Here is a 23,887-nt window from a genome sequence, read left to right on the forward strand (position 1 = left end):
CATTTTAATTAATTTTCTATTGAACTAATAAAATCACTTAAATTATATCACATCGGATAGTAAAATTTGAGATGATAAAATTAAAGATGCATAGTAATTAACGTGATCTGAAATGAGATCTCAGATTATAAATCAGACATATAGTATAAAATGAAATCTGTGAGTTAATGTTTATCAAATCTCTTTATTAAAGTAATATTAGTCATAAAAAAAAAGTCGGAAAAGATAAAACCATTAGTAGTTATCTTCCCGGAGTCATCGATAAAAAGACAAACGAACGTACGTACCATAGTAGAAGACTTGGGGTCAATTTAATATTACATAAAGCCTAGCTAATATTCAACGACTACAACAGTACCATTCTATAGTTTCATGATCTCCACATTTATGCCATTTTCTCCAACTTCAACATATAATTAATCCCTGTGATTTTTATTGTTCTTGTGTTTTTCTTTCTGTGATTGAACCCTAAACAGAGAGGAGAGAATATCATGGCGAAAGACAGGAATATAGCTGTGGCCTTGGACTTCTCGAAAGGAAGCAAACTTGCTCTGAAATGGGCCATTGACAATCTGCTCGATAAAGGTGACACCCTCTATGTCATTAACGTCAAGCACTCTCAAGGCGACGAGTCTCGCAATCTACTTTGGTCCACCTCCGGTTCCCGTATGTAAAAGCTCTATATTGATCTTATTCAAGAGTTTGTAGGTTTCTTTTTTGCTAATTTTTTAGATGGGAATTTACTGATTCCAATTTTTCGATCTGGGTTTTCCTGGGATTTTGGATGCAGCTCTGATTCCACTGGAGGAGTTCCGTGAACAGCAGGGGATGCAGAAGTACGAGATAGAACTTGATCCTGAAGCTCTGGGCTTGCTCGACTCTATTTCTAGGGAAAAACAGGTGTGTGTTTTCTTTTACATTTTCGTGTTATTTAGGCTAGTTTATTCTGCTTTTTACACCCTTTTATTGGTATGTTTTGTAGGTGAAAGTGGTTGGCAAAAGTTTACTGGGGCGATGCCAGAGACAAACTCTGTGGGGCAGTTGCAGATCTAAAGCTTGACTGTCTGGTCTTGGGTAGCAGAGGCCTTGGTAGCATCCAGAGGTACTCAAGTCTTTCCTGTTTAAATAGATAGTTAAAAGGACGATGAATTGATACAGATATTACTACCAATAGTAATATATTATGATCTTTTGAACTGTTTGAATATAGGGTACTCTTGGGTAGTGTGACCAGTCATGTTGTGACGAATGCGAATTGCCCTGTTTCTGTCGTCAAGGATCCCTCTGCTCATGGCTTTTGACTTGATTCAGCAAATGTGGACTTTGCGAAGTGATTGTTTGGTTTTAAAAAATGGTGCCCTATTTCTGTTTTCTCATCTCAATAAAGGGTGGTTTGTGAGCAATTTCAGAAGTTCCTGAATGTTGAATGTTTTATGCCTGCTTTTCATACCTTTGTATCAGTTATTTGTACAGGGATTCGTTTCTTCCACTTTTGCTTGTGTTTTGGTCAGTTTCAATACTCGTAAATCATTCTGTAAGAAATACCGAAAGGAGAATTTATGCATATGTTGTGCCTAAATTTTAGTATCAAATCCAAAGATGATTGTCATTCTTCTAAATTTCAAGAGCATCAGATGCGTATAAACTCCATCATGGACTTCTGTTATCCCTTAAGGCATTTGAAATTACATGTTTGGTGGATTAATCTTTGTGTAGCCGCAATTTGAGGGTCCTTTGGTGAGAGCTTTCTCCTCGTTTATGTTAAATCACCCCATAAAATATTTAACTAAATAATAGTGAAGTGTAGAAGATCTCATGCCACCGGAGGCTGGACCGGGGGAGACAAGCTGTTGGTGTACTTGAAAGGGTGAATAGCCAGTCTTAGGTTCCGTTTAGATACTAAAAGTATCTCAAATGATCTATAAATAATAGCGAGTATAGTAATGAATAGTTTGTAAATAGTAATAAAACAATATAAAAATATTTGAAAATGGTTATATTCCCAGACCCTTAGTCGAACTGTGTATAAGATTGTTGCTCCACCATAATGTGAGCTTTGACAAAAGAGGGAAAAAAAATGTAATACCAATAAATGCCCCTAAGCACATTTTTTTCTTTTTCTTGATCCTTGTATTAACTTGCTTTAAACTACTTGGTGGAGAACATATTGAACTCTTGAAGATAATAATTCTCTTAACTTTCATGCAAATATGTCCTCATAATCGGAAGTACAATAAGATGGAAGCTTGATTTATTAACACACTATTGGTGAAGCTTCTCTATTAAGCATTGGTTTGAATAGTGAATTAAAATGAAAGTTGAATTAAAATATTATTATAATATTATTTTTATTTTAGAATTTAAATAGAATTGTTTTTTTTTATATTTTATTTGAAAGTTAAAAAAAATTGAATAATTAGATAAAATGAGATGATTTCTGAAAAGAAATGAGGCCTTAATGTTATCTGAAAGTTATACGGCTGCAAATGAGCTAAGCCTCACATCATGTATCTTTTATTCTCAACTTAGATTCTAAAATTGGGATAAGAATGCATCTTAATCTCAATACATATCCATAGCCATAATGGTAAAGTCAGTATTAACAATAAAATCAATAGTTTATGGATATTAGCCAACAAGTCGTTGTAGTATAGTGGTAAGTATTCCCGCCTGTCACGCGGGTGACCCGGGTTCGTTCCCCGGCAACGGCGTTTATTTTGTTAAATTCTCTAGAACGTTTTTGCCATGCGACCTTGCCGACTTCCACGACTACTCCCTCCTTCGGCGACTTCTTCTTCTCCAGTCTCATCGTCTTGGCCTCTCAACTTTTTAAGTCTCTAACAAGCCATCGAAGTCCAGAAAGCTGGCGGTGAACCTTGGGATTGGAGGCGAGGTGAGATGCTCCTGTCACCATGGAGCACCAGAACGCGGCCACTTTGCGTGTTGTTGGGATAAACGTCTCGATGATCGGGTCCCCACCATTCGGGTGCGTGTTCATGTCGATGAAGCTGGTGGATTTGGTTCAGATCATTCTGGGAGGTATTGGCCTGTGAGAGTTTGCGTACTTTTTCGCAGCAAGCGGGCCCTTCTTGATTCTCGTCCCTTTTGGCCTTATCATTTATGCTAGCTATCGATGGTTTTATAGATCTGAACTCCTGGAGCTCAGGGGTTGGATCATTCTCTGTTGGAAGAAATGATTTCTGGTAAGCAAGTGATGGCGCTAACAAGGGTGGCCAGCTTTACAGGGTCGTCCGCCATTGGACAGTTAGTAAGAAGTAATATTATTCTTTACCATGCCATGAAATATCTGCAATTCAAGCATTTATATTGACATATGGGGAACAATTAGAGGCCCCTTTCTCCTTCTACAATCACAATTACAGGTTTAAAAAGAGCATATATATAAACATTGTTCAACCACATTAGCTGCTCTTTTTGTTTTAAAGCTATTTCGGGTATTCTTTATATTGCAGATTATCTGCCATGCTTGGGACCATGTCTCCATGAATTCCTGCATAAAGAACAGAGAAATTACTAGACTAGTAAAGTTGAGAGACACTGTAACAAGTAGGGGTGCAAATTAGGATCTTTGAAAGTATAATAACTAGCAGAAAACAAGTCTCATTTGATAAATTGATTACTGGAAAGTTTTTTGAGATAGAAGTCACTCCAACCAATAAACCAGTTTGCTGGTTTTCATTGCCAGTAATCAAAATTTCCACCACAATATGCCATGGTGCCTTCAGTCCAAGGATATACTTTAAAACAGTAATAAATATCAATCTTGCTCCTGCTGTACATATTTATCCATTTATATACCTTGAGAACGGATGGAGAACTTTCTTGCCATGGAAGACAGCCCCTAATAGTAAAGTGAACCTACAGAATGAAGATCAGCTAAAGTTTGTTAGAACTTTAGTATAGTCTGCAACCATATGTAATCTCTGCTGATTCGCAGCCAAATTTTCATTAACAACATCAATACCTTGCCACCAGTTTCCTCGAGACGCACTGTTTGAGTTGTTTCCATTTGGATCATCTTCTCCCGAATTTTGGTTCAACTAATTCAATATGACTCATATGAGCACAATTAGTTTTACATATCATTTCATTTGACTAATGAAGCCAACAATGCAGTCAGCATAGAGGTATATCAATTTTCAAGTAATCAAGACTCACTTGAGGCTATGATCCAGAGGATTGGGTACTTGGAAACTGGGAATAGATGTCTTGTCCACCGTAATAAAGTGATGAACTTAGATGACATGGTTCCACTCTTTCTTGGAAAATTGAACTCCTGTCCTTGTTGGTTCTGGTACAGCGGGCACCCCCACTACTGATAGCTATATAGATTGAGAAAAATCAAAATTTTGAGGCCATATTTTCCATGCATATATACTTTTACACTAAGGTACCAAGGATTTTGTTACAAGCATATGATTTTAGGGAAGCATAACCTAGAACTAGAAGTTCATAAACTGTTAAAATGCATCCTTATTGTTGCTTGCTTAGTAAATGAAGGTTCTAAGAAGTTTAGCTCTTCTGAATATAGGATACCGGAATTGGTAAAATTTGCACAAGGGGAAAAACTGGAAGATTACAAATATCAAGTGACAAGTTTTAGCTTATCACCTCAGAGAGAGAAAGAAAGAGAGTAAAATGAGCTTGAATGGCATTCAACTAAGCAACAGTTGCTGTAAAAGAAAATTTTCCCTCTAACAATAAAGAAGTAACAGAAAAAGAAGCTGAATAAGCCCTGATCATGAACCTGGAGTTCCTTGTTTCATGTTCCATGCTTGATTTCCTGAAGGTTGTTTTTGCCAAGATCCCATTACCTCAGTGCCCAAGGAGTTCCTCCCAACCAGCTGAACTTGCACCAATAAAGAATTTAGATATTGGCCAACAGAACCCCATCATCAAGTTCATATGATTTTCCAGTGAGAAAAATGCTTGAATTCCAAGCTCAACTTCTCCATTTCATTTGATCCTTGCTCCATAAATCCTATTTTTTCTATTACACACCTAACTTAGCTTATCTTTTAATTTCAAAAACACAAAAAGTACAGAAACGGAGAGAAAATGAAATCCATGAACTATAGCATGGAAGAAGGAAATCTGTGTATATTTCAAAGACAATCATTTTTTTTTCCATGAAGTCTCTTGATTTTTTCAAAAGTTCCTCCACCAAACATTCAAAACATATTGGAACAAGCAGGGGATGTTTGGCCCAGAATTTTCTGGAGCACACACTTAACTAAATTAGACAGATTACCATTCTGTCCATGACTTCTCAATTAAAAAATGGATTTTTTTTCTTTTCCTTTACTTTAAGAACTGTCAGTTTGACAGGTGAGAAGCAAGTATTTTCCCCGCTTTTTTCCCAGTACTAGAACATCATATCTAGTTCAACAATTATAGCAACATGAATAGAAGCTTCAACCGTTAACGGAGGTGGAAAAATGGAGGCAAAAGTTCCTGATGAAGAGGATGGTGGTGACTCCTTGGCACCAAAAAGATCAGCAGTGATTGAGGAAGGTGAACTCTCCTGCTTCTTGTCCTCCATTTCCATTATCTCTAGACTTTCCTCTCCAATCCAACCAACAAAACCACCTCCAAAAACAAGCTAAGACTTGCAGAAAGCAGAAAACATAGTGAAAACAGTTCTCCTGAAAGATCACCGTAATGCTAGATGAACATGAATCTTTAAATAATTATTCAGTTGACCAATAAAATCAGTTAAAATGTATCGGTACAAAAATTACCATTGTTTGAAAATTTAAAATCAAAGAAATAATGGTTCAGTGGGCTCCATATCTAATCCAAGTGGGATGAGAATACGTTGACACGTGTCCCCAGCAGATAATTGCAGCCCCTTCCGTCTGCTCTTCTAGGAATCACAGAACTTACACGTCCATCGCTCCTCACTCGAACCTCTGTCCAATGGGCCTTTATTTGATGTGATTTTCCTGGATATTGGCTCCAAGGCTTTTAAAAGAATTGAAAGTGAAAGAAACCCCAAATGTTTCTGTCCCCACAAGAAGATAAACAAGATAAAGGTTGTATACCCACTGTATAAATTCTTGTCCGTATTCTCAAATCCCAAAATATCAAACAAGCCTGGGATCATAGTGCATGTCACAGGCAACCAACTCCGGGAAGTGTGACTGTCTGTCTTTCTGTCTGTGATGCCATGTAACCATCCATGAGCAAGGGGAATATACTCTCATATTTGTACAACACTAGTTCACCACTAATAATAAATTAATTATTCATAGATAATCATTTGAGATATAGCGAACGAAACCTAAGCAGTCTCGAAGAGTTCTTAAAAAGAATAATTTACTTAGTTTTTTATTTTAATATAATTCAAATGAATAATTTCATATTTTTTACCTAGTTTGAAATTTTGAATTCACTTCAGTTTAATTTTAAACTGAATTTATATTTAAACATTTAACTTTTAAATTATTAAATTCAGCTCAACTTAAAATTTCTTTACACGTATAACTCATAATCTTTTCAAACTCAACACTTTTTACAAGTAGGATCTATAATTTTTTTTAAATTTTTATAAATACATCTAAATTTATTTTAATATTCAAATATATTTTAAATATATCCTATAAAACTCACTTTAATATCTTAACTCACTACCATTCTTAAAAATCAGCTCAACGTACACGGACATCACATGTGGAGGGCATAGCACTTAGACTACGTAGGGCTGAGCAAAAATCCGAAAATCCGACTCCGGTCTCGACTCCGCTCCGACTCCGACAAGTCGGAGTCAGAGTCGGAGTTTTTTCTCGAGAAAAGTCGGAGTCGGAGTCGGAGTCGGAGTCCATCCGGATCCGACTCCGACTCCGCTCCGACTCCGACTCCGACTCCGACTCCGCTAGTGTACATGTTTTGTAAAAAATATGTGTTTTTCTATATAGTAATCATATAAATATAAATATAGTAACATCATTAGTTAAATCCAATAATATACTAGCAATTAGCACTAGTTATTAGTTATAAACTTATAGTAAATAAGTTAATAAATATTATTAATTTACTATATACTAATAGACTAATAGTATTAGACTATTAGTATATAGTAAATTACTAATATATATAATAGTATACTATTAGTTGTATATATTAAATTAATTTCTTTAAGTTATTATCTATTAGTAATTTAGTACTAGTGTAGTGTTATCACATATTATTAGTTACTAATTATTACATCTAGACTATCTAGTTATAAGTTATTAGACTATAGTAAATAAGTTAATAAATATTACTATATATTAAAGACTAATAGTATTAGTAGTAGTTTATTACTAATATAATATATATATATAATAGTATACTATTAGTTAATATATATTAAATTAATATCTTCTAAGTTATTATCTATTAGTACTAGTGTAACTAGTGTTATTACATATAATTAGTTACTAGTAAATATTTGTTATAGACCATTCACTATAGTAAATAAGTTAATAAATATTACTAATTTACTATTATACCATATACTAATTTACTATTATACCATATACTAACTTACTAATAGACTAATAGTATTAGACTATTAATATATAGTAAATTACTAATATAATTCAATAGTATACTATTGAGTTACATATATATTAAATATATATCTTTAAGTTATTATCTATTAGTACTCGTGTAACTAGTGTTATGGACATATTATTAGTTACTAGTTAGTAGTTATTACATCTAGACTATCTAGTTATTAGACTATAGTAAATAAGTTAATAAATATTACTAATTTACTATATATTAATAGACCAATAGTATTAGTATTAGTGCATTACTAATATATAATATATTTATTAGTATACTATTAGTTATATGTATATTAAATTAGTATCTTTAAGTTATTATCTATCAGTACTAGTGTAACTAGTGTTATTAGATATTATTAGTTACTTTTTTTTAAAGGGATATTATTAGTTACTAATTATTACATCTAGACTATCTAGTTATTAGACCATAGTAAATAAGTTAATAAATATTACTAATTTACTATATATTAATAGACTAATAGTATTAGTATTAGTATATTACTAATATATAATATATTTATTAGTATACATTTTTACTAACTTAAATATATTTTTACTAACTTATTAATTTATTTTTACTAAATTATTAATTTGTATTTGTAACTTTTTTTTTTCCAATTTTTTAAAAGTGAAAAGTGGAAAACCCTAATGGGTTAGGCTGAAACGGCGCTGTTTCAGCCTAACCCATTAGGGTTTTCCACTTTTCATTTCCCCCCCCCCCCCCCCCCCGGATTCCCTCCCCTCCCCCTTCAGTGTTTAGTGCCTTCACAGCTTCACTGAAAGTCTAAACGTCTGAGACTCTGAATCATTTTCTTCCTCAGTGCCTCACCACTCATCTGAACCCGTGCCGTGCCGTCGCCCCTCCGACCTCCGTCACTCCTCTGAAAGCCCATTCTTTGCAAAACCGAGGTGCCTCTCTCTCTCTTTCTCTCTCTATAATTTGTATATCTTAACTATTTTTGCATTATTTTTGTTCATTTTCTTGATAGTTGTGGATATTAGGTTTGTTTGTGTGCTGGAATCGTTGGATAGTTGTGGATTTTAGGATTGTTGTGTGCTATTTATGAAAGGCCATGGGTTTTCTTCATGAGAGATGGATGGGGGTCATGGGTTTAAGTGTACAAATGGTTTAGAATTTATTGAAGTATGGAATTTGTTGGAATTTGTTGTTAGGATCTACTATGAAATACACTAAATGTTGTTAGGATCAATCTCCTTCAGTAGCCCTTGATGATCTAAAATGCTATTACTTGTTTTTTCCCATTCCTCTAGTAAGCACTAAGCAGATTCGCAGAAGCTTTTAACCCAGTAAGCACTGAGTTCGCTCGAGCTCAGTGTCGAGCGAGGGTCGAGCGGCACACTCTGCCTGAATTCGCTCGAGCGAAGTGTCGAGCGAGGGTCGAGCGGCACACTCTGCCTGAATTCACTCGAGCTCAGTGTCGAGCGAGGGTCGAGCGGCACACTCTGCCTGAATTCGCTCGAGCGAGGGTCGAGTGACACACTCTGCCTGAATTCGCTCGAGCTCAGTGTCGAGCGAGAGTCGAGCGGCACACTCTGCCTGAATTCGCTCGAGCGAAGTGTCGAGCGAGGGTCGAGCGATGCAACCACATTTATAGATTCATAGGACATTTTTTCTCATTACTACTATATAAGTATATATGTATATCATATAAGTTACTTGAGTAATCTTTACATTAGTTCATGAATTTATTTTCTTTATGTTTATCTTATTTGTTGTGCTCTACAGTTCTAGTTATTAAATAATGGATATGGAAGGCACAAACACTCCTACATCCACAGGTGCATCTTGTCCTGGCATTCCAGCCCCAGAACAACCGAATGATATTCTCATTCCAATAGTTGATGAGTCTAGCGGACCAATAGGCTCTTCAGTAGGTACTCCTAGTGCCTTTCATTCTACCCCTCGCCCTCCACCTGGTAGTAGAAATATTAAGAATAGGTCTGAGGTATGGTCCCACTTTACAAGAGTGCCCGATTGTGATCCCGAAGAGCCTATAGCTACTTGTAATCATTGTCATAGGCAATGGAAATGCCATCCCAAAAGGCAAGGCACTTCGGCCATGAAAACACACATCCAACTTTGCCCCAAAAACCGTAAGAGTAAATTGGATAAGAGTCAAACATTCTTGATCTCGGAAGCAAGAAGTGAAGGAGGGGAAGGGGAGAAGACCTTAGGGATGGCCAAATATAATGAGAAAAAAATACGAGCTGCCCTTGCTAGGATGGTGATAGTGGATGAGCTACCATTTAGATGTGTTGAGGGAGAAGGGTTTCGGGAATTTGTTAAAGCCCTTGATCCAAGGTTTCCTATTCCTTCTCGATTTACCGTAATGCGTGACTGCATGAGGGTATTCTTGAGAGAGAAGGATAGCTTGAAGAAAATGTTTTTGACCACCAAACAAAGAGTATGCCTAACCACCGACACTTGGACTTCTATCCAAAATATTAATTACATGTGTGTGACCGCTCACTTCATTGATAATAATTGGAAGTTGCATAAGCGGATCATTTCATTTGTTCGGATTAGCGACCATAAGGGGGCAACGATTGGGAGGGAGTTGGAGGAGTGTATGCTTGATTGGGGCATTGACAAAATCCTCACAATTACAATGGATAATGCTACCTCTAACGACTCTGCTATTGATTGGTTGAGAACAAGGGAAATAGGAAGTGCGGATTGTATAGCAAATCACGAGTTTATTCACATGAGGTGTACGACACACATCTTAAACCTTATTATGAGTGAAAATTTGAAAGATGTTGATGACTCAATTGTAAGGGTCCGAAATCTGATTAAGTATGTGAAGTCTTCTCCCCAAAGACTTGCCACTTTCAAGTCTTGTGTTGATAGATCAAAAGTTCAATGCTCTAGTTTTTTGACTCTTGACATGCCTACTAGATGGAATTCGACTTTTCTTATGTTGAACGTGGCTGAGAAGTATCAAAAAGCCTTCCAACTTTTGCTTGATGAAGATCCCTACTCATGAGTTTATTTGTCTGAGGATGGACATGGGAGAAAGGGTCTAGGAGCTCCTGGGCCGGATGATTGGGAGACCATAAGAAACTTTTCGAAGTTTCTTCAAATATTTTATGGTGTTACATTGCGCATTTCTGGTACACTATATGTCACATCAAATAATTATGTCCAGGAGCTTATTGCCATTCATAAACACTTGAATAATTTTTGTGACAATAGTAATCGACGTTTGAGTTCAATGGCTTTCAGAATGAAGACAAAGTATAATAAATATTGGGGTGATCTTGAAAAAATAAATCGGTTGTTGTTTATTGCTGCTATTCTTGATCCGCGGTTCAAATTGGTTACTCAAGCATATTGGTTCAAGAAAACATTGGGTGAGGCGAAGGGTGAGGAATTTGTTGCACTCCTCAAGAGGGATATGGAATATTTGTATGAGGCATATGTAGAGTTTGGTGATGGGTGCGTAACTGGTGCTAACAAAACTCAAAGCGGTGAAGCTAGTGCATCAATGGGGAGTAGTAGTACAGTTACAGACTATGATCCCTTGGATTTTTTGAGGGAGTTCCATAAAGAGCATACAACATCTTTGATGGATTGTAAGTCAGAGTTAGAGCGGTATTTGTTGGAGAATATTGAGATTCCTACGGGGAGTTTCGATATTTTAATTTGGTGGAAAGTCAACTCTACCAAGTATCCAGTTCTTGCTCTAATGGCAAGAGATATCTTGGCCATTCCTATCACCACCGTTGCATCTGAGTCAGCATTTAGCACAGGAGGCCGTGTCCTGGATCCGTTTAAGAGCTCTTTGGCTCCTAGAACTGTAGAAGCTCTCGTGTGCTCGCAAAATTGGTTGAAGTCTACTCCCATATGCTTGAGTCAAAATTATTCTGAAGCCATTGATGATGCAGAGAGTTATAAGCTAGACTCAGGTAATGTATTTAGAGATTTTTTTTAAGTTGTTATATGAGTTGATTTTAACATTTTGTAATACTAATTTCCTATACTTTAACATCTTAATGCAGAATTAGCCAATTCTATGGCCAGCATACTCCGTGAAGAGGATTGACAATCTTGTTTCTGGTATCTTATTTCAATTTTGCTTTCTTTATTTTTATAAATTTATATGATATCTATTTCTTTACTAATTTTTTTTTTTTCAGGCACAAGTTGAAAAATTACATTTTTTGGACCTTTGGTTATGTATTTTTAATTTTAGGTTGTAATTTTGGACTTTTGGTTATGTATTTTTAATTTTAAGTTTTAATTTTGGTTATGTATTTTTTAATTAACATTTTGTAATTTTGGTTATGTAATTTTAATGTGTGTATTTAGTTTTAATTTAGTTTTTAATTTTGGTTGCACATTTGAATTTAGTTTTATTTTTTATAGTGATAGATTTTGAATTTAGTTTTATTTTCTAATGTGATGATTTTGGTTAGATAAATTAGAAATCTCAAATTATATTTTTTTAAAAAAATTGATATAGAAGCCCAAATCCGATTAGAGTTGCAAATTGTAAAATTGAAATGTTAATTGTGTTAAAGAAAAAAGTCTAAAAAAATGCCAAATAAAAAAGCCCAACTCCGACTCCGCTCCGGAGCGGAGTAGGGTGTAAGCGGAGTCGGAGTCGGAGGAGGCCAAATCCGACTCCGGTTCAATCGGTGCTCAGCCCTAAGACTACGTAGAAAAGGAAAAGAAAAATATTAAAACGTGGGCGGCAGGATTCGAACCTGCGCGGGCAAAGCCCACATGATTTCTAGTCATGCCCGATAACCACTCCGGCACGCCCACCACATGTCTAATATTTGGATGTATATAGTAGATATACCATTTTTTAATATTGTATCTAGTACTACTTTTCAAAATATTGCTATTTATCAACGAGAACAACTTCAATACTTTTTATTTTTTCTTTGTAAATTTTTCTTAACATCATTAAATACAATTAAGACCACACTATATGTTTTTCTTTATCTTTAATCTTTGGAATAAACAAAATTATCAGAAATTTATCAAGTCATGGTCCTACAAATAGAGAAAAATAAGATTCTTATCATACGAAATAGAACTTATTTTGTGAGGAAATAGTTTTTCCAGTTGTTAATCTTTGACCATATTCTATCCTTTAAATTTTTGAATGTATTATATTTCGACCTTCCATCCAAAGCAAGTAGTCTCAAGTATCTTTCATAGCTTCTAACCAAAAGCTTACAATCGAATTTCATGACTATATTTAAAGGCTATGATAAAAAAGTTACGATTTTAAAAAAAATGGATCTCACTAATTATGAAAACTGTAAATTCTGTTACTTAGTGTTGGTAAATGGGAAGTCAAGTGAAAAGATACTACCAGCTAGGTAAATTAGACAAAACGATCCCCTCTCTCCGTACCTTTTTATGTTATGTGTGGAGGGTTTGAACTCCTTAATCTAATAATATAAGAAGCACGGTATCACCAAAGGTGTGATAGTGACTCAAGGGGAGTCAAAAATTAACCATGTATTGTTTGCAGATGATTATGTAATCTTTTATTTATAGATGATTATGTAATCTTCTGCAAAGCAAATCAGATTAAATGGTCCAAGCTTTAGCTCATTCTAAAGGTTTATGAGAAGGCCCCAGATGAGGTTCTAAATAGATAAAAAAAAAACATCTATTTTCTTCTTCCACAATACCAAAGGCAGCACCAGAAATAAAAACTCATTTATTTTCATTATTGCCAACATAATAAATAGATTTTCTATGCTCCTATGTTTCAATGTGATCCTTTTCGTTGAAGAAGAAGTTAAAAGTATTTTCAAGAAAGTGATTGATTTCCAATGATTGATTGGAATATATTAAAAGTAGTTGTATTTTGAAAAATATATTATGATTATTATCTTGTTATATAAAAAGTACAATTCTTTTTATAATTATATTTTAAATTGAGGCTATTTCTTTAAAGTATTATTAATGTTATAAATTATTTTATAAAGATTCTCCTAATTTAAAATAGAGTTGTAAAAAAAATTGTTATATGTATATCATTTTCTTAAAAAAAATCCCTACAAATCTATTTAAGCATACTTTTTCAGCCGAAAATTCAATGGATAACATCCAATTTTATTTATTTATATGTTTTTGGTTTTAAATAAACATTAAGAGTTTTCTTAATTATGAGAAAATTAAGGTTGTTGAGATGTTTCCAATATTTGTCCAAACAACAAACTTTATAATATTTATTGAGTATTTTGCACAAATCACTTTATTTTTTATGTTTTAAGTTTTGAAATTAAAATTTAATACATCCAACTGTCAAAAGTGGGTACATTAGATGGAAGAATAGAATAAAATATGTGACCACCAAAGTAGTAGTCTAGTTATTACAAGCTGATATTTTATAATTTCAAGATTAAAAATTCGATTCAAGACATAAATTGAAATCACTTGTGATGGTAACGTTTAATCTTTAGGCCATGCGATTGGTTTAGATAAGTTGAAAATGTTGTGAGGCTCACTTTTGGAATAATAACTATGGTTGAAACTAGACATTTCGTAACAGAGAGAAACTTCTATAGTCATGCCCAACGTTTAATCTTTAGGCCATGCGATAAGTTTTAAACCAGCTAGATACGTTGAAAATGTTGTGAGGCTCATCCTTGAAACAGTAACTATGATTCAAACGGGACATTTTGTAACAGGGAATGACTCTATAGTCATGCCCAATGAAAATTGCTACGTTGGTTGTCCCCGTCTCCTTATTTGACTAAGATAACAAAGAATAAAATGTGTGGATCTTAGTGAAAAGTTGAAAACACCACCACTTAACATTAATAATACAGCCTTGTTCCAAAAAAAAAAATCATTAATAATACAACCAACATCTATTCTTTAAAATAAAAAATATATAATAATAATAATAAAAGAAAAGAACATCCACTGTTACACAACCCAACCAGGCCCCAGCCTGACTTGCACTGTCAATGGCCAACTCCCAGATTCGTCAGTTTTCCCACCTAACACGACGTCGTTTAACCCACCCAGCTTCCCTGCACTATATATACATCTGTCCGTTTCGCGGAATCCCTCCTATCGGTTTCTCCGTTCCCTCTGCTCTCACAAGACTACCCTGTAATTCCTGTTTAACTTGCTCTTACCCACACACGCACAGAGAGAGAGAGAGAGAGGAACTTCATTTCCCTAATTCGAAAAGCTCAGTCGGAGACTTAGACAATCACCTCGATCTCAATCTCTTAGTGGATCTATCTTTCTTCCGGTATGTCCCGCCGGATCTCTGTTTAGTTTATTTTGTGTCTATTTTGTGTATTTGTATGTGGATCTGAATTTTGGGCTTGGGGGTGTGGTTTTGGTGGTTCAGAGAGATCGGGGACGAGAAGAGGGGGCTATGGCGCATAGGGTGGACCACGAGTACGACTACCTTTTCAAGATCGTCTTGATCGGCGACTCCGGGGTCGGTAAGTCCAATATTCTTTCCAGATTCACGCGCAATGAGTTCTGCTTGGAGTCCAAGTCCACCATCGGCGTCGAGTTCGCCACCAGAACTCTCCAGGCAAGCCTTCACGGCCTATTTTTTATTCTCACGGACAATTGTGGCGCTTTTCGGCTCGATCTGTGATTTTTGGTCTTTAGTTTTAATTATTCGCTAATCATTTGCTAAAGCAGTAGGAGTGTGAAATTTTTTTCAGTGATATTATTCCGTTGCTCTTGGATTCTCGCTGTAATGATGCAGAAATTGTTATTGGATTATGAGAGTTTCAAGTTTCTGGGAAGCTTTAACAAAGTTTATTTTTAAAAGGTTAGGAATTTTATTAGCAACCTAGGTGTATGTGCGTCTGAAGCCTCGAAACTTGTTTGAGGCGGGGATCGGATGCATTTTAAACTCTAGTTTGTTTTTAGAGAGGAGATGAAATGAGATAAAGTGAGACTAAAGTTGAATAAAATATTATTAGAATATATTGTTTTAATATTATTTTTGTATTGAAATTTAAAAAAGTTGAATTGTTTATTTTATTTTTTATGGGAATTTGAAAATGTTATAAGGATTGAGATGAGATGAGAGTTTTCTGAAAGTGAACAAGCCAGCATATGTTTGGGTGGCAGTTGCCATGGATGAGACCCTACGCTTAAATGCTGGCTTGTGTAATTCAAGATTGGTTTCATATTCATAATTTAGAGGGTATTTATTTTCCTCACTTTTCTGTGCAATCTAATGCAGAAAAACACCGTCTTTTTAATAACATAGGAAGGCCGTTGTTTGAAATTTATGAGATCATCTTGCTGATGTGCACTAATAAGCTGTGTTAGCCCATGTCACCTGTTTTATAGACTTGTTTCGGAAGTTCCTTTGAAAGATTTTTTTATAAGTCAATAAAGTAGCTCCTATATACTAAGTAATAACCACGATTATGTAGATAATATCTTTGTGATTAGTTATTTGCTTAACGAGTTACACAGTTTCATTAATAACGGCCAAATAGGATGTTACATGTACTTTTCGGAATGTACAGGAGACTGCAATCCTCACATGCTCTCTTTCTTTCTCCCTTTTTTTGGGAGAAAAAAATTTCTTGTTAACAGTCTTAGCTCTTTTTTCATCATATCGTGTTGAGATGGGAATTTTCTTTGTTGATATCGATTGTTGTCTGATTTTTCTCTTTTTGGTGAAAAGTTCCTCCTAAATGCTTCAAGTGGTAAACTATTCTATAAAATGGTGTGAAATTGGTGAACAAGTATTGTCCATTATATAGGCTGTTGGTTGGTTAGAGACCCTGACCCAAGTATTGAACACTTCATGTATTGGCCAATTAAACGGCTGATTAATGGGCATCAGATGACTCCTATAAGAGGTTATTTTGACGGACGAGCTATCAATGAGATTATTAATATGCGTACAGAAAATTTTGGTGATCCAGAAGAAAGTTGAACCTTTTTAACGCATCATGGGTGGTAAAACTTGTACTGGAGAAATTCCATGGGTTTCACTACTGCTTGAAGTTTTCTTCTTGCAAATTAGATAATTAGATTGATATTACTCTATATTTTTGAATAGTCATTTTATCACTACTGCATGGCGCATTTTTCTGAATTGTTCAGTTCTGACATAACACTTGTTATCTATATTCTGAGATATAGGTGGAGGGAAAAACGGTTAAGGCACAGATATGGGATACGGCAGGTCAGGAGCGATACCGTGCTATCACCAGTGCTTACTATAGAGGAGCTGTCGGGGCACTGCTTGTCTATGACATAACTAAGAGGCAAACTTTTGACAATGTCCAAAGGTGGCTTCGGGAATTGAGGGACCATGCAGATTCTAATATTGTCATCATGATGGTGGGAAATAAGTCCGACTTGAGCCATCTTAGAGCTGTTACAGAGGATGATGGTCGGGCCTTGGCTGAAAAGGAAGGCCTCTCATTTCTCGAGACGTCAGCTTTGGAAGCGACAAACATCGAGAAGGCATTCCAGACCATTTTGACGGAGATCTACCAAATCATAAGCAAAAAAGCATTGGCAGCTCAGGAAGCTGCTGCCAGTACCATTGTTCCTGGAACCACCATCAATGTTTCTGATACATCAGGGAATGCAAACAAGAAAGCTTGCTGCTCTACTTAAGGTGGCATTTGAGGGAGGGAAAACATTTGCAAGCAGACAATGCTTCTTTTTTCATTTTTCATTTATAAATTTGCCCTTTTTTTTCTCTTTTTTTCTTTTTCTATTTTTGGATGAGAGAGAGACATGTAGAGTAAATTTTCACTTCATGTAGTAATGATAAGAGAGATTGTGAACGTTGTAAACAACAGAATGGTTAGTACGTTTGGAGGGTCTGCTTCCCTTTTGCTCTATTCTTATACATTGCCTTGAATTCGAAGTTCCATTGAAATTTGGTCTGTTGGTCGATCATGACTCATTCTCCCTTTATACTTTGCGTGCTTTGGTTATTTCCTAACTCTTTAAGTTGCAATAAAAGCTTGCCTCCTTTATGTCATATCCTTACAACACAAAGCCCATCTATCTTGCCTTTCCTTTAACCACCACTGGCCCTTGCCATTTGGGGTCAAAATATGTGGTATATTCATGAATTGATTTTATTTTCTTTCAGTTCATTGTATCCAGTGGCAGTATGTCTTAAAAAGTTTAGGGAGGTCACTATCTTCCAACTGTTTTTGTAGGCTCTAATTGCACTATGTGCAGTGTTTTTGTTTGTTGTTTCTTGTCTTGGTAACGGAATGGTGAGAGTGGACTTCCCTTTTCATGTACTCCATCCAAATTCAGAGTGCATAGTGTCACTAATGTGGTGTTTGATTGACAGTAAAGCAATCTCAACGATTTGGTTGTGTCAAACTATTAATCGATTCCTTTCCAATATCTCTAGTTGTGATGGGAATCCACGTTTCCTTTCACCTTGAAAACAATAATTGCCTTTAAAAAATAGCATTTTTATTTTTTATTCTTTTAATAAATAATCCATTCCCCAGCAGTTTTCTGATCGCTAAATTTAAAAATAAAAAGTTCTTATTAATAATGCCCTAATGATTCGATGAAGCATTAAATGGGACCCTTTCAGATTCAATTTCGTTGAAAATGGGAAATGTTGGTTGGTCCTCATGATTTTTTTTTCCCTTCCCGAAGTACTCATTTCTCACCTTTTTGACCTTTCCTCTCAAGTATTTGGAGTTGGATCAAAGCAATCCAACCAGCTCAGATTCTCAAACTCTCAATGATGGACCACAAAAGATGTCGAATTTAACTCTCAAAATTGTCTCAGAAATGTTTAGAGACTGCTGGTAGAATTGAGTTCTTAGACTCAAATCATAAAGAATGGCAACAATGGCATAACTGCAACTGAAGCAGCTGTCTAATCATTTCCAGTCTTACCTTGAGAACACATTTGAAAAATCTTCTACACAACACGCATCATACAAATTACAACTCAGCAACAGATATCATTTATTGTTTTTTGCAGTGAAAATAACCGAGGGGAATAGAGGAAAGCTTAAAAGTGGCCATTTACAAGACTGAGGTGCCTACTTTCTTATTTCCAAAAAATGAAATGTGAAAGGGCCAGATTTAACAAAAACTCTTACAACCAAACAAAAAAAAAAAAAAAAAACCCTACGTTGATTAAAGAACCCTCTCTCAAAATCTGTGTGCCAACTAGAAGATTCTTCTCCCTAACCACTACTTGTGAACTTTTTGATGTTGTTTCTTCTGGTTATCGTTATTGAAAAAAGTAGAGGCACAGGAAAATTTTCTTCTTACTTTCTTTGATGCTACCTTTTTGTTTGATTGAGACCATTTGTAGTACCTCTATATAAAATCTATATCTCAAGCATAGCATCTTTAAGAATTAGATGTGAAGAAAATGTTAGATTTCCTCGCATAGATCCTGTTTGGATATTGAGCTAAGTTGAGTTATTTATGAATAGTAATAAGTTGATATGGTATAATGAGTTTTATAGGACCCACCTAAGATGAGTTTATGTATTTAGATGTTAAGATGAGTTTAAATGGATATATGGGAAGTTGAAAAAGATTGTAGGCCCCCCAAGTGTAAAGAGGTGTTGAATTGAAAAAAAATTGTTGGTCTCAAATGTAAAGAGGTTTTGAGTTGAGTGATATTTAGTGATTTAATATTTAGGTGTTTCGATGTTAGACTCAACTTAAAATTAGATTGAATTGAATTGATCTCAGTATCTTTCAAGTTCAAATGGGCCCTAAATAAATATGTTTCCTTCTCTTTTTATATCTTCTAGTATAAACAAACCATATGCTTTCTATTTATCTCTCCATCATTTTCTTTCTATTCCATCTTAGATAAACTTCTAAACACAAGGGGTTAGGAATAAAATGCTGAGAGTGATGTCAAACACAGTGGCATAACATGCTAATCAGATTAAAAACTTGAAATATATATATCTTCATCAGCAGCATCTCAAAGTTCAATTATCATAAAAGAAGCAGATGGATGATGCCTGAACTAGATCAAAACAGATCCAATTGAACTACTTGCTACACATTATTGGAAAATTATAAACTGCTAACTTGGTCAACAATGGCCTTGCCTTTTTATTTCATAACTCTCTTCCTCATAACTTAAAGGGTAAGAACTGAAGAAAGTTAAACAAGAGAGAAGGAATGTTAAATGTATAAGTTGCTATTCAATTTGCACAGTTACATGATGTATTCTGTATGTTCTTTCACAGAAATCTCTGATCTTGCAAATCAATTCACTTGAGGAAACTAGAGGTTCAGCTGTTACATGGCAAGATAACACAATTTTCCCCGCAGTTATTGCCCAAACATGTAGGTCATGAACATCCTGAACTCCTTTGATACACTTGAGGCCATTTTCTAGCTTATCAATATCAATCTCAATTGGAGTCCTCTCCATCAGTATGCCGCATATATTTCTAAGCATAGACACAGTAGTACTTAAAGCAAGAACTGCAAATATAAGAGTACAGATCAGATCAACCACTAACCAATCTGGCTTTGCCCATATGATGGCTCCAGCAATCATCACCCCTACAGACTGAATCAGATCAGTCAAGACATGCAGGTAGGCCCCTTGGACATTTATGTTTAATATTTTGGACTTTTCTGGAGAATCTGACACCAAGTGAGTCTCCTCTTCGGTTGTTGCACATAGTTCCTCCTTTTCATGATCATGATTATGATCCACGTGTCCACAGGCATGATGAGTGTGGCTGTGGTCGTGATTGTGAGCAAGCCATGCAACCATCAGACAGTTAATGATAAATCCAAATGCTGCAACCGCAAACATAAGCATCCCATTCACCTTTGCGTTTTTGTGAAGAATTCTGTCAATGGCTTCATAAATTAAAATCCCAGAGATCAACCATATAAGCTGCACAGATAGTAGGGCACCCAAAACCTCAAGACGATTGTATCCAAAAGAATGGTGAGATGTTGCCGCCCAACCTGAAGCCCATACAGCTAAAAGAGAAATGGACAATCCGGCAACATCAGAGAGCAAGTGGGCTACATCTGTGATAACTGCCAGGCTGTTGGCTTTCACACCACCAAAAATCTCTACTATTATTACTAGTATATAAAAAATGATAAGTCCACATAGTTTTACCACGGACTTTGATCGTTGTTCTGACTCCAAAGTACTATTTTCTTGTCTGGAGAAAGCACAAAGATGTTTGCGAGGTAAATTCTGTGGCAGAGAGTGGACATCAATTTTTTCAGAAACTACTGGAATCTCAATTTCCACCAGGGAATTTGTTCTCAAGATGGGCGTTTCCTCTTGCTCCATCTGCTTCAAAAAAATCTGACTGGTTAATTTTGTGAAAGAAATACATTAAACCCAAACAAATAGAGTCAATAATTTCATTAATTAGCTTCACACACTAAAAATATGTCATACTTAAGGCTACCAACCAAATGACTTCAAACAGAATCTTAAAAATGAGGAAAGGAAAAGGACCGCTAGAGATCAGCCAGTGCTTTTGAACCATGGCTGAAAACAGAATATGTTAGGCAGCTTCTAATACATGACCAGATCCAATTGATGAAGTCAGCTAAGATCAGAGGCTTGGATATGGGCGCAGAAGAAATCATGATGACAGTTTATCAACTTGTGATAAGTTGAAGACCGGAATTTGGACCATATTACCTTTTTTTATCAAGTCCAGCACAGTCTATGTAGCCCTATTGTATGTCATGCAAGTGTCCCTGTCCCAAAATCTATCCTAGAACATCAAAAGATATTATTAAAATATAAGGGTTTCTTCAAGCTTTAATCATGCTAAAAGTTGACGTAACGCTATGGGATTGGGCAAACCACAATGCAGAGTTTTGTATTTCAAAATTTCTTTACATTCTGTCATGCATACTGAGATCCTTTTCGTTATTTGACTCTATCTTTGGTCATGTACCTTTGTGATATCATATGTCAATATGCATTTTCTCACCATGATGATGTGCACCCACGTTCAACTCCTCTGGTCCTTCTAGTGGAACCTAATGCAACCTAACCAATTTTATCTTCTCCATCTAATGACTTAGTCATTAATTCATATGAGAGATCAAAAACTAAAAATGACTTGCCAGATTCTGTACTGAAGTCTGCTATCACTAACATCTTACGAATGCCTACACTTCTCATTCATCTTCTTTAGCATCACTTGTCATGCTGATATTACTGTTCAAACTCCATTCATTTCGTGAGGCCCCCAACTTTTCATACCATTGTAAATACCTCACCTTGTAAGTTGTAACTGTACATGCAATTTCCAATTAAATTTGATGACTATGTAAAAGTCACAGAATACAAAGCATTCCTCCACTCTGTCCTACTACTCTTAATACTTATATGCATAATCTACACATTCCCATTTAAAAATAATTAATCCAAAGTATAAACATAATTAAATGAAGGCAAACAATCAAGAATCCCAAAAGCTATCCAGCAAATAACATTGAAAGCTACAAAATTAGCAAGACGAATTCATCAACTAAACCTTCAAACACAAAACTGATATTTATTCGGCGTTTTTTTTTTTTTTTTTTACAAGAATGATTTCTTCACCAACAGCATGAAAACTCAAAAAAGAGGGGCCACTTGACAATTCACAGATCAAACCACCAGTCCCCCAAAATTAGCTGACAAGGATCCGTAGAAGACTCCAATTTAATTGGGATTAAATCACTAAGCTTAGATGAGTTTAGACTGCAAGAGGAAAAGCACTAAGCACTACAACATCCCATTACCGAAATATAAAGAAATACGCACCATCATGGTCCACCATGAATCTTTTGACAAACCAATACAAACATGAATCCAAAAGTATGAAATACAACGAGAATTACCAAAAAAAGGCTTAAAATTTTGGATAATTTTAAGATCATAGCAAATAATTTCTATAAAAAAAAAAAAAAAGGATCAAAGAGGTGTGATAGATGTACCTGAGAAGCAGATGAGAAGTCAGAGAAGCCTGTAAGGGGGACTCGTTTAGGAATTCGATCTCATAGATAGGTTGAGGAATAAGAAGGGTTAAGGTCTATATGAAATGATCAACAGGGAAAGAATCAAACGCGATCAACGGTCTAAGAGCAGACATAGTCACATAGAAACACAGACCGACCCCCAGAGTAGACCGTGTGGAATGTTTCGTTTTCCGCATGATTTACGCCCAAGTCGTAAAGCCTACGTATCGTGCACTTGCAGGCGTAAATGTTGGAAAGCTACGTATCAATATATATCTATCGCTTCACGCTTTCCTCGCCTACCAAGTAAGAAATTCGAACTCAACGCAACGCAAAATTCTCCCTCGTTTCAACTCACCTCAGATTCGTACGTTGGGATTAACCTGTTGGGTTGCATTCAGATGGCTCGGGAACAGAAAAGGCGTAATCTGTGAGTTTGCTCGAGTCTCACATGACAGAGGCTGTTCGCTCAACAGCCAAATCTTGTTTGCGCAACAGCCAATGTTCATTAGTTGTTCCCTCGAAGCGCGCTCACCACGCCATTCAAGGTGAAAAAAAAAAAAAAAAAAGTTTTTCTGCGTATAAATAAAATCATCTACTAATTTATATATTAATATTGATTATTTTATAATTAAAATTTAAATTAATACTATTTTTAATAAAATTTATTTTTAAACTAATCACATTAGATTAGTACAAATATTAATGCACAATTATACTTAGAACTAGATTTTTCAAAAAAATAAAAAATAAACGATACTGTTTTCCAATTCAGAAATTCTATAGGCAACCGCGCTTTATCTCCACTGCGGCTTCGTTTCCTATGTAGCACTAAATGGAAACGGCACCATTTCTTTCTTCATATCTCTTAACCGGTCCTTCTTATTTTCGATTCGTCTTACCGTACTTCAACACAATTTCTTCATCTCAAAATCAAATAAGTACATATGTTCCTTCATCTTCCCCAAGCATAGAGATACCCACTTCGTCTTTCCCAAGATTCTTACTCTCCCTCCCTCAGTTTGATGTCCCACCGAAAACGAAGAAGCCCCCTCCCTCCTTCCTCTGCCAGAGAACCTTAGTCTTCTTCTTTGTATGACGATTTTGTGAAAAAATAATATCAAAAAGTTTCACAGAGATCTGATTTTTGGAAATTTTTCCATAACTAAACGATCCCAAATTTCTTTATTTGAAATATAGTGTTCGTGCAAAAAAAAAAAATTTGAAACCCTTGAAATGTTTAGATTGTTGCTTGGGTACGAATGAACCTAGGAGATGAAGGAATAAAGAAACAAAAAGTCTGTTTTTGCAATTTTGAGTTGCATTGTCAGAAACCAAAGAGTGTATTCGTGTG

The 23,887-nt window shown here is 35.4% G+C and overlaps 3 protein-coding genes, 1 long non-coding RNA gene and 2 other non-coding genes across 10 annotated transcripts; 3 read left to right on the forward strand and 3 right to left on the reverse strand.

The window, feature by feature from the left end:
• The first annotated feature begins 319 nt into the window (after window positions 1–319).
• Window positions 320–1,619, forward strand: LOC122293397 (universal stress protein PHOS32-like). The gene is made up of 4 exons (XM_043101961.1): window positions 320–666; window positions 791–906; window positions 990–1,102; window positions 1,211–1,619. The coding sequence occupies exons 1-4, from the start codon at window positions 492–494 to the stop codon at window positions 1,299–1,301; spliced, it is 495 nt and encodes a 164-aa protein (XP_042957895.1). The 5' UTR covers window positions 320–491; the 3' UTR covers window positions 1,302–1,619.
• A 1,020-nt stretch (window positions 1,620–2,639) lies between these two features.
• On the forward strand, window positions 2,640–2,711 carry TRNAD-GUC. Its single transcript has one exon. It is a non-coding gene; the product is annotated as a tRNA-Asp (tRNA).
• Window positions 2,712–3,304: 593 nt separating this feature from the next.
• On the reverse strand, window positions 3,305–5,947 carry LOC122293439. 4 transcript variants are annotated; one of them, XR_006237281.1, is made up of 6 exons: window positions 5,441–5,754; window positions 4,769–4,865; window positions 4,180–4,343; window positions 3,986–4,061; window positions 3,820–3,879; window positions 3,305–3,511 (listed from the first exon to the last, which is right to left on the reverse strand). It is a non-coding gene; the product is annotated as an uncharacterized LOC122293439 (long non-coding RNA). The 4 variants fall into 4 exon arrangements; XR_006237280.1 differs by adding an exon at window positions 5,763–5,947 and having other exon boundaries at window positions 4,180–5,623; XR_006237279.1 differs by having other exon boundaries at window positions 4,769–5,754.
• A 6,337-nt stretch (window positions 5,948–12,284) lies between these two features.
• TRNAS-AGA lies at window positions 12,285–12,366 on the reverse strand. The gene has a single exon. It is a non-coding gene; the product is annotated as a tRNA-Ser (tRNA).
• Window positions 12,367–14,628: 2,262 nt separating this feature from the next.
• Window positions 14,629–17,458, forward strand: LOC122294524 (ras-related protein Rab11C). Its single transcript, XM_043103322.1, has 3 exons — window positions 14,629–14,830; window positions 14,933–15,124; window positions 16,708–17,458. Exons 2-3 carry the CDS (start codon window positions 14,960–14,962, stop codon window positions 17,188–17,190), a joined length of 648 nt encoding a protein of 215 aa, XP_042959256.1. The 5' UTR covers window positions 14,629–14,830; window positions 14,933–14,959; the 3' UTR covers window positions 17,191–17,458.
• A 2,162-nt stretch (window positions 17,459–19,620) lies between these two features.
• LOC122295079 (metal tolerance protein B) lies at window positions 19,621–23,063 on the reverse strand. Of its 2 annotated transcripts, none has more exons than XM_043104112.1 (2): window positions 22,513–23,063; window positions 19,621–20,863 (listed from the first exon to the last, which is right to left on the reverse strand). In XM_043104112.1, exon 2 carries the CDS (start codon window positions 20,858–20,860, stop codon window positions 19,733–19,735), a length of 1,128 nt encoding a protein of 375 aa, XP_042960046.1. In that variant the 5' UTR covers window positions 20,861–20,863; window positions 22,513–23,063; the 3' UTR covers window positions 19,621–19,732. The 2 variants fall into 2 exon arrangements, with proteins under 2 accessions (XP_042960046.1, XP_042960045.1); XM_043104111.1 differs by having other exon boundaries at window positions 19,621–20,860; window positions 22,513–23,061.
• Between the last annotated feature and the right edge of the window lie 824 nt (window positions 23,064–23,887).

The sequence above is a fragment of the Carya illinoinensis genome, chromosome 14, assembly GCF_018687715.1.
Source record: "Carya illinoinensis cultivar Pawnee chromosome 14, C.illinoinensisPawnee_v1, whole genome shotgun sequence".
NCBI lineage: Eukaryota > Viridiplantae > Streptophyta > Magnoliopsida > Fagales > Juglandaceae > Carya > Carya illinoinensis.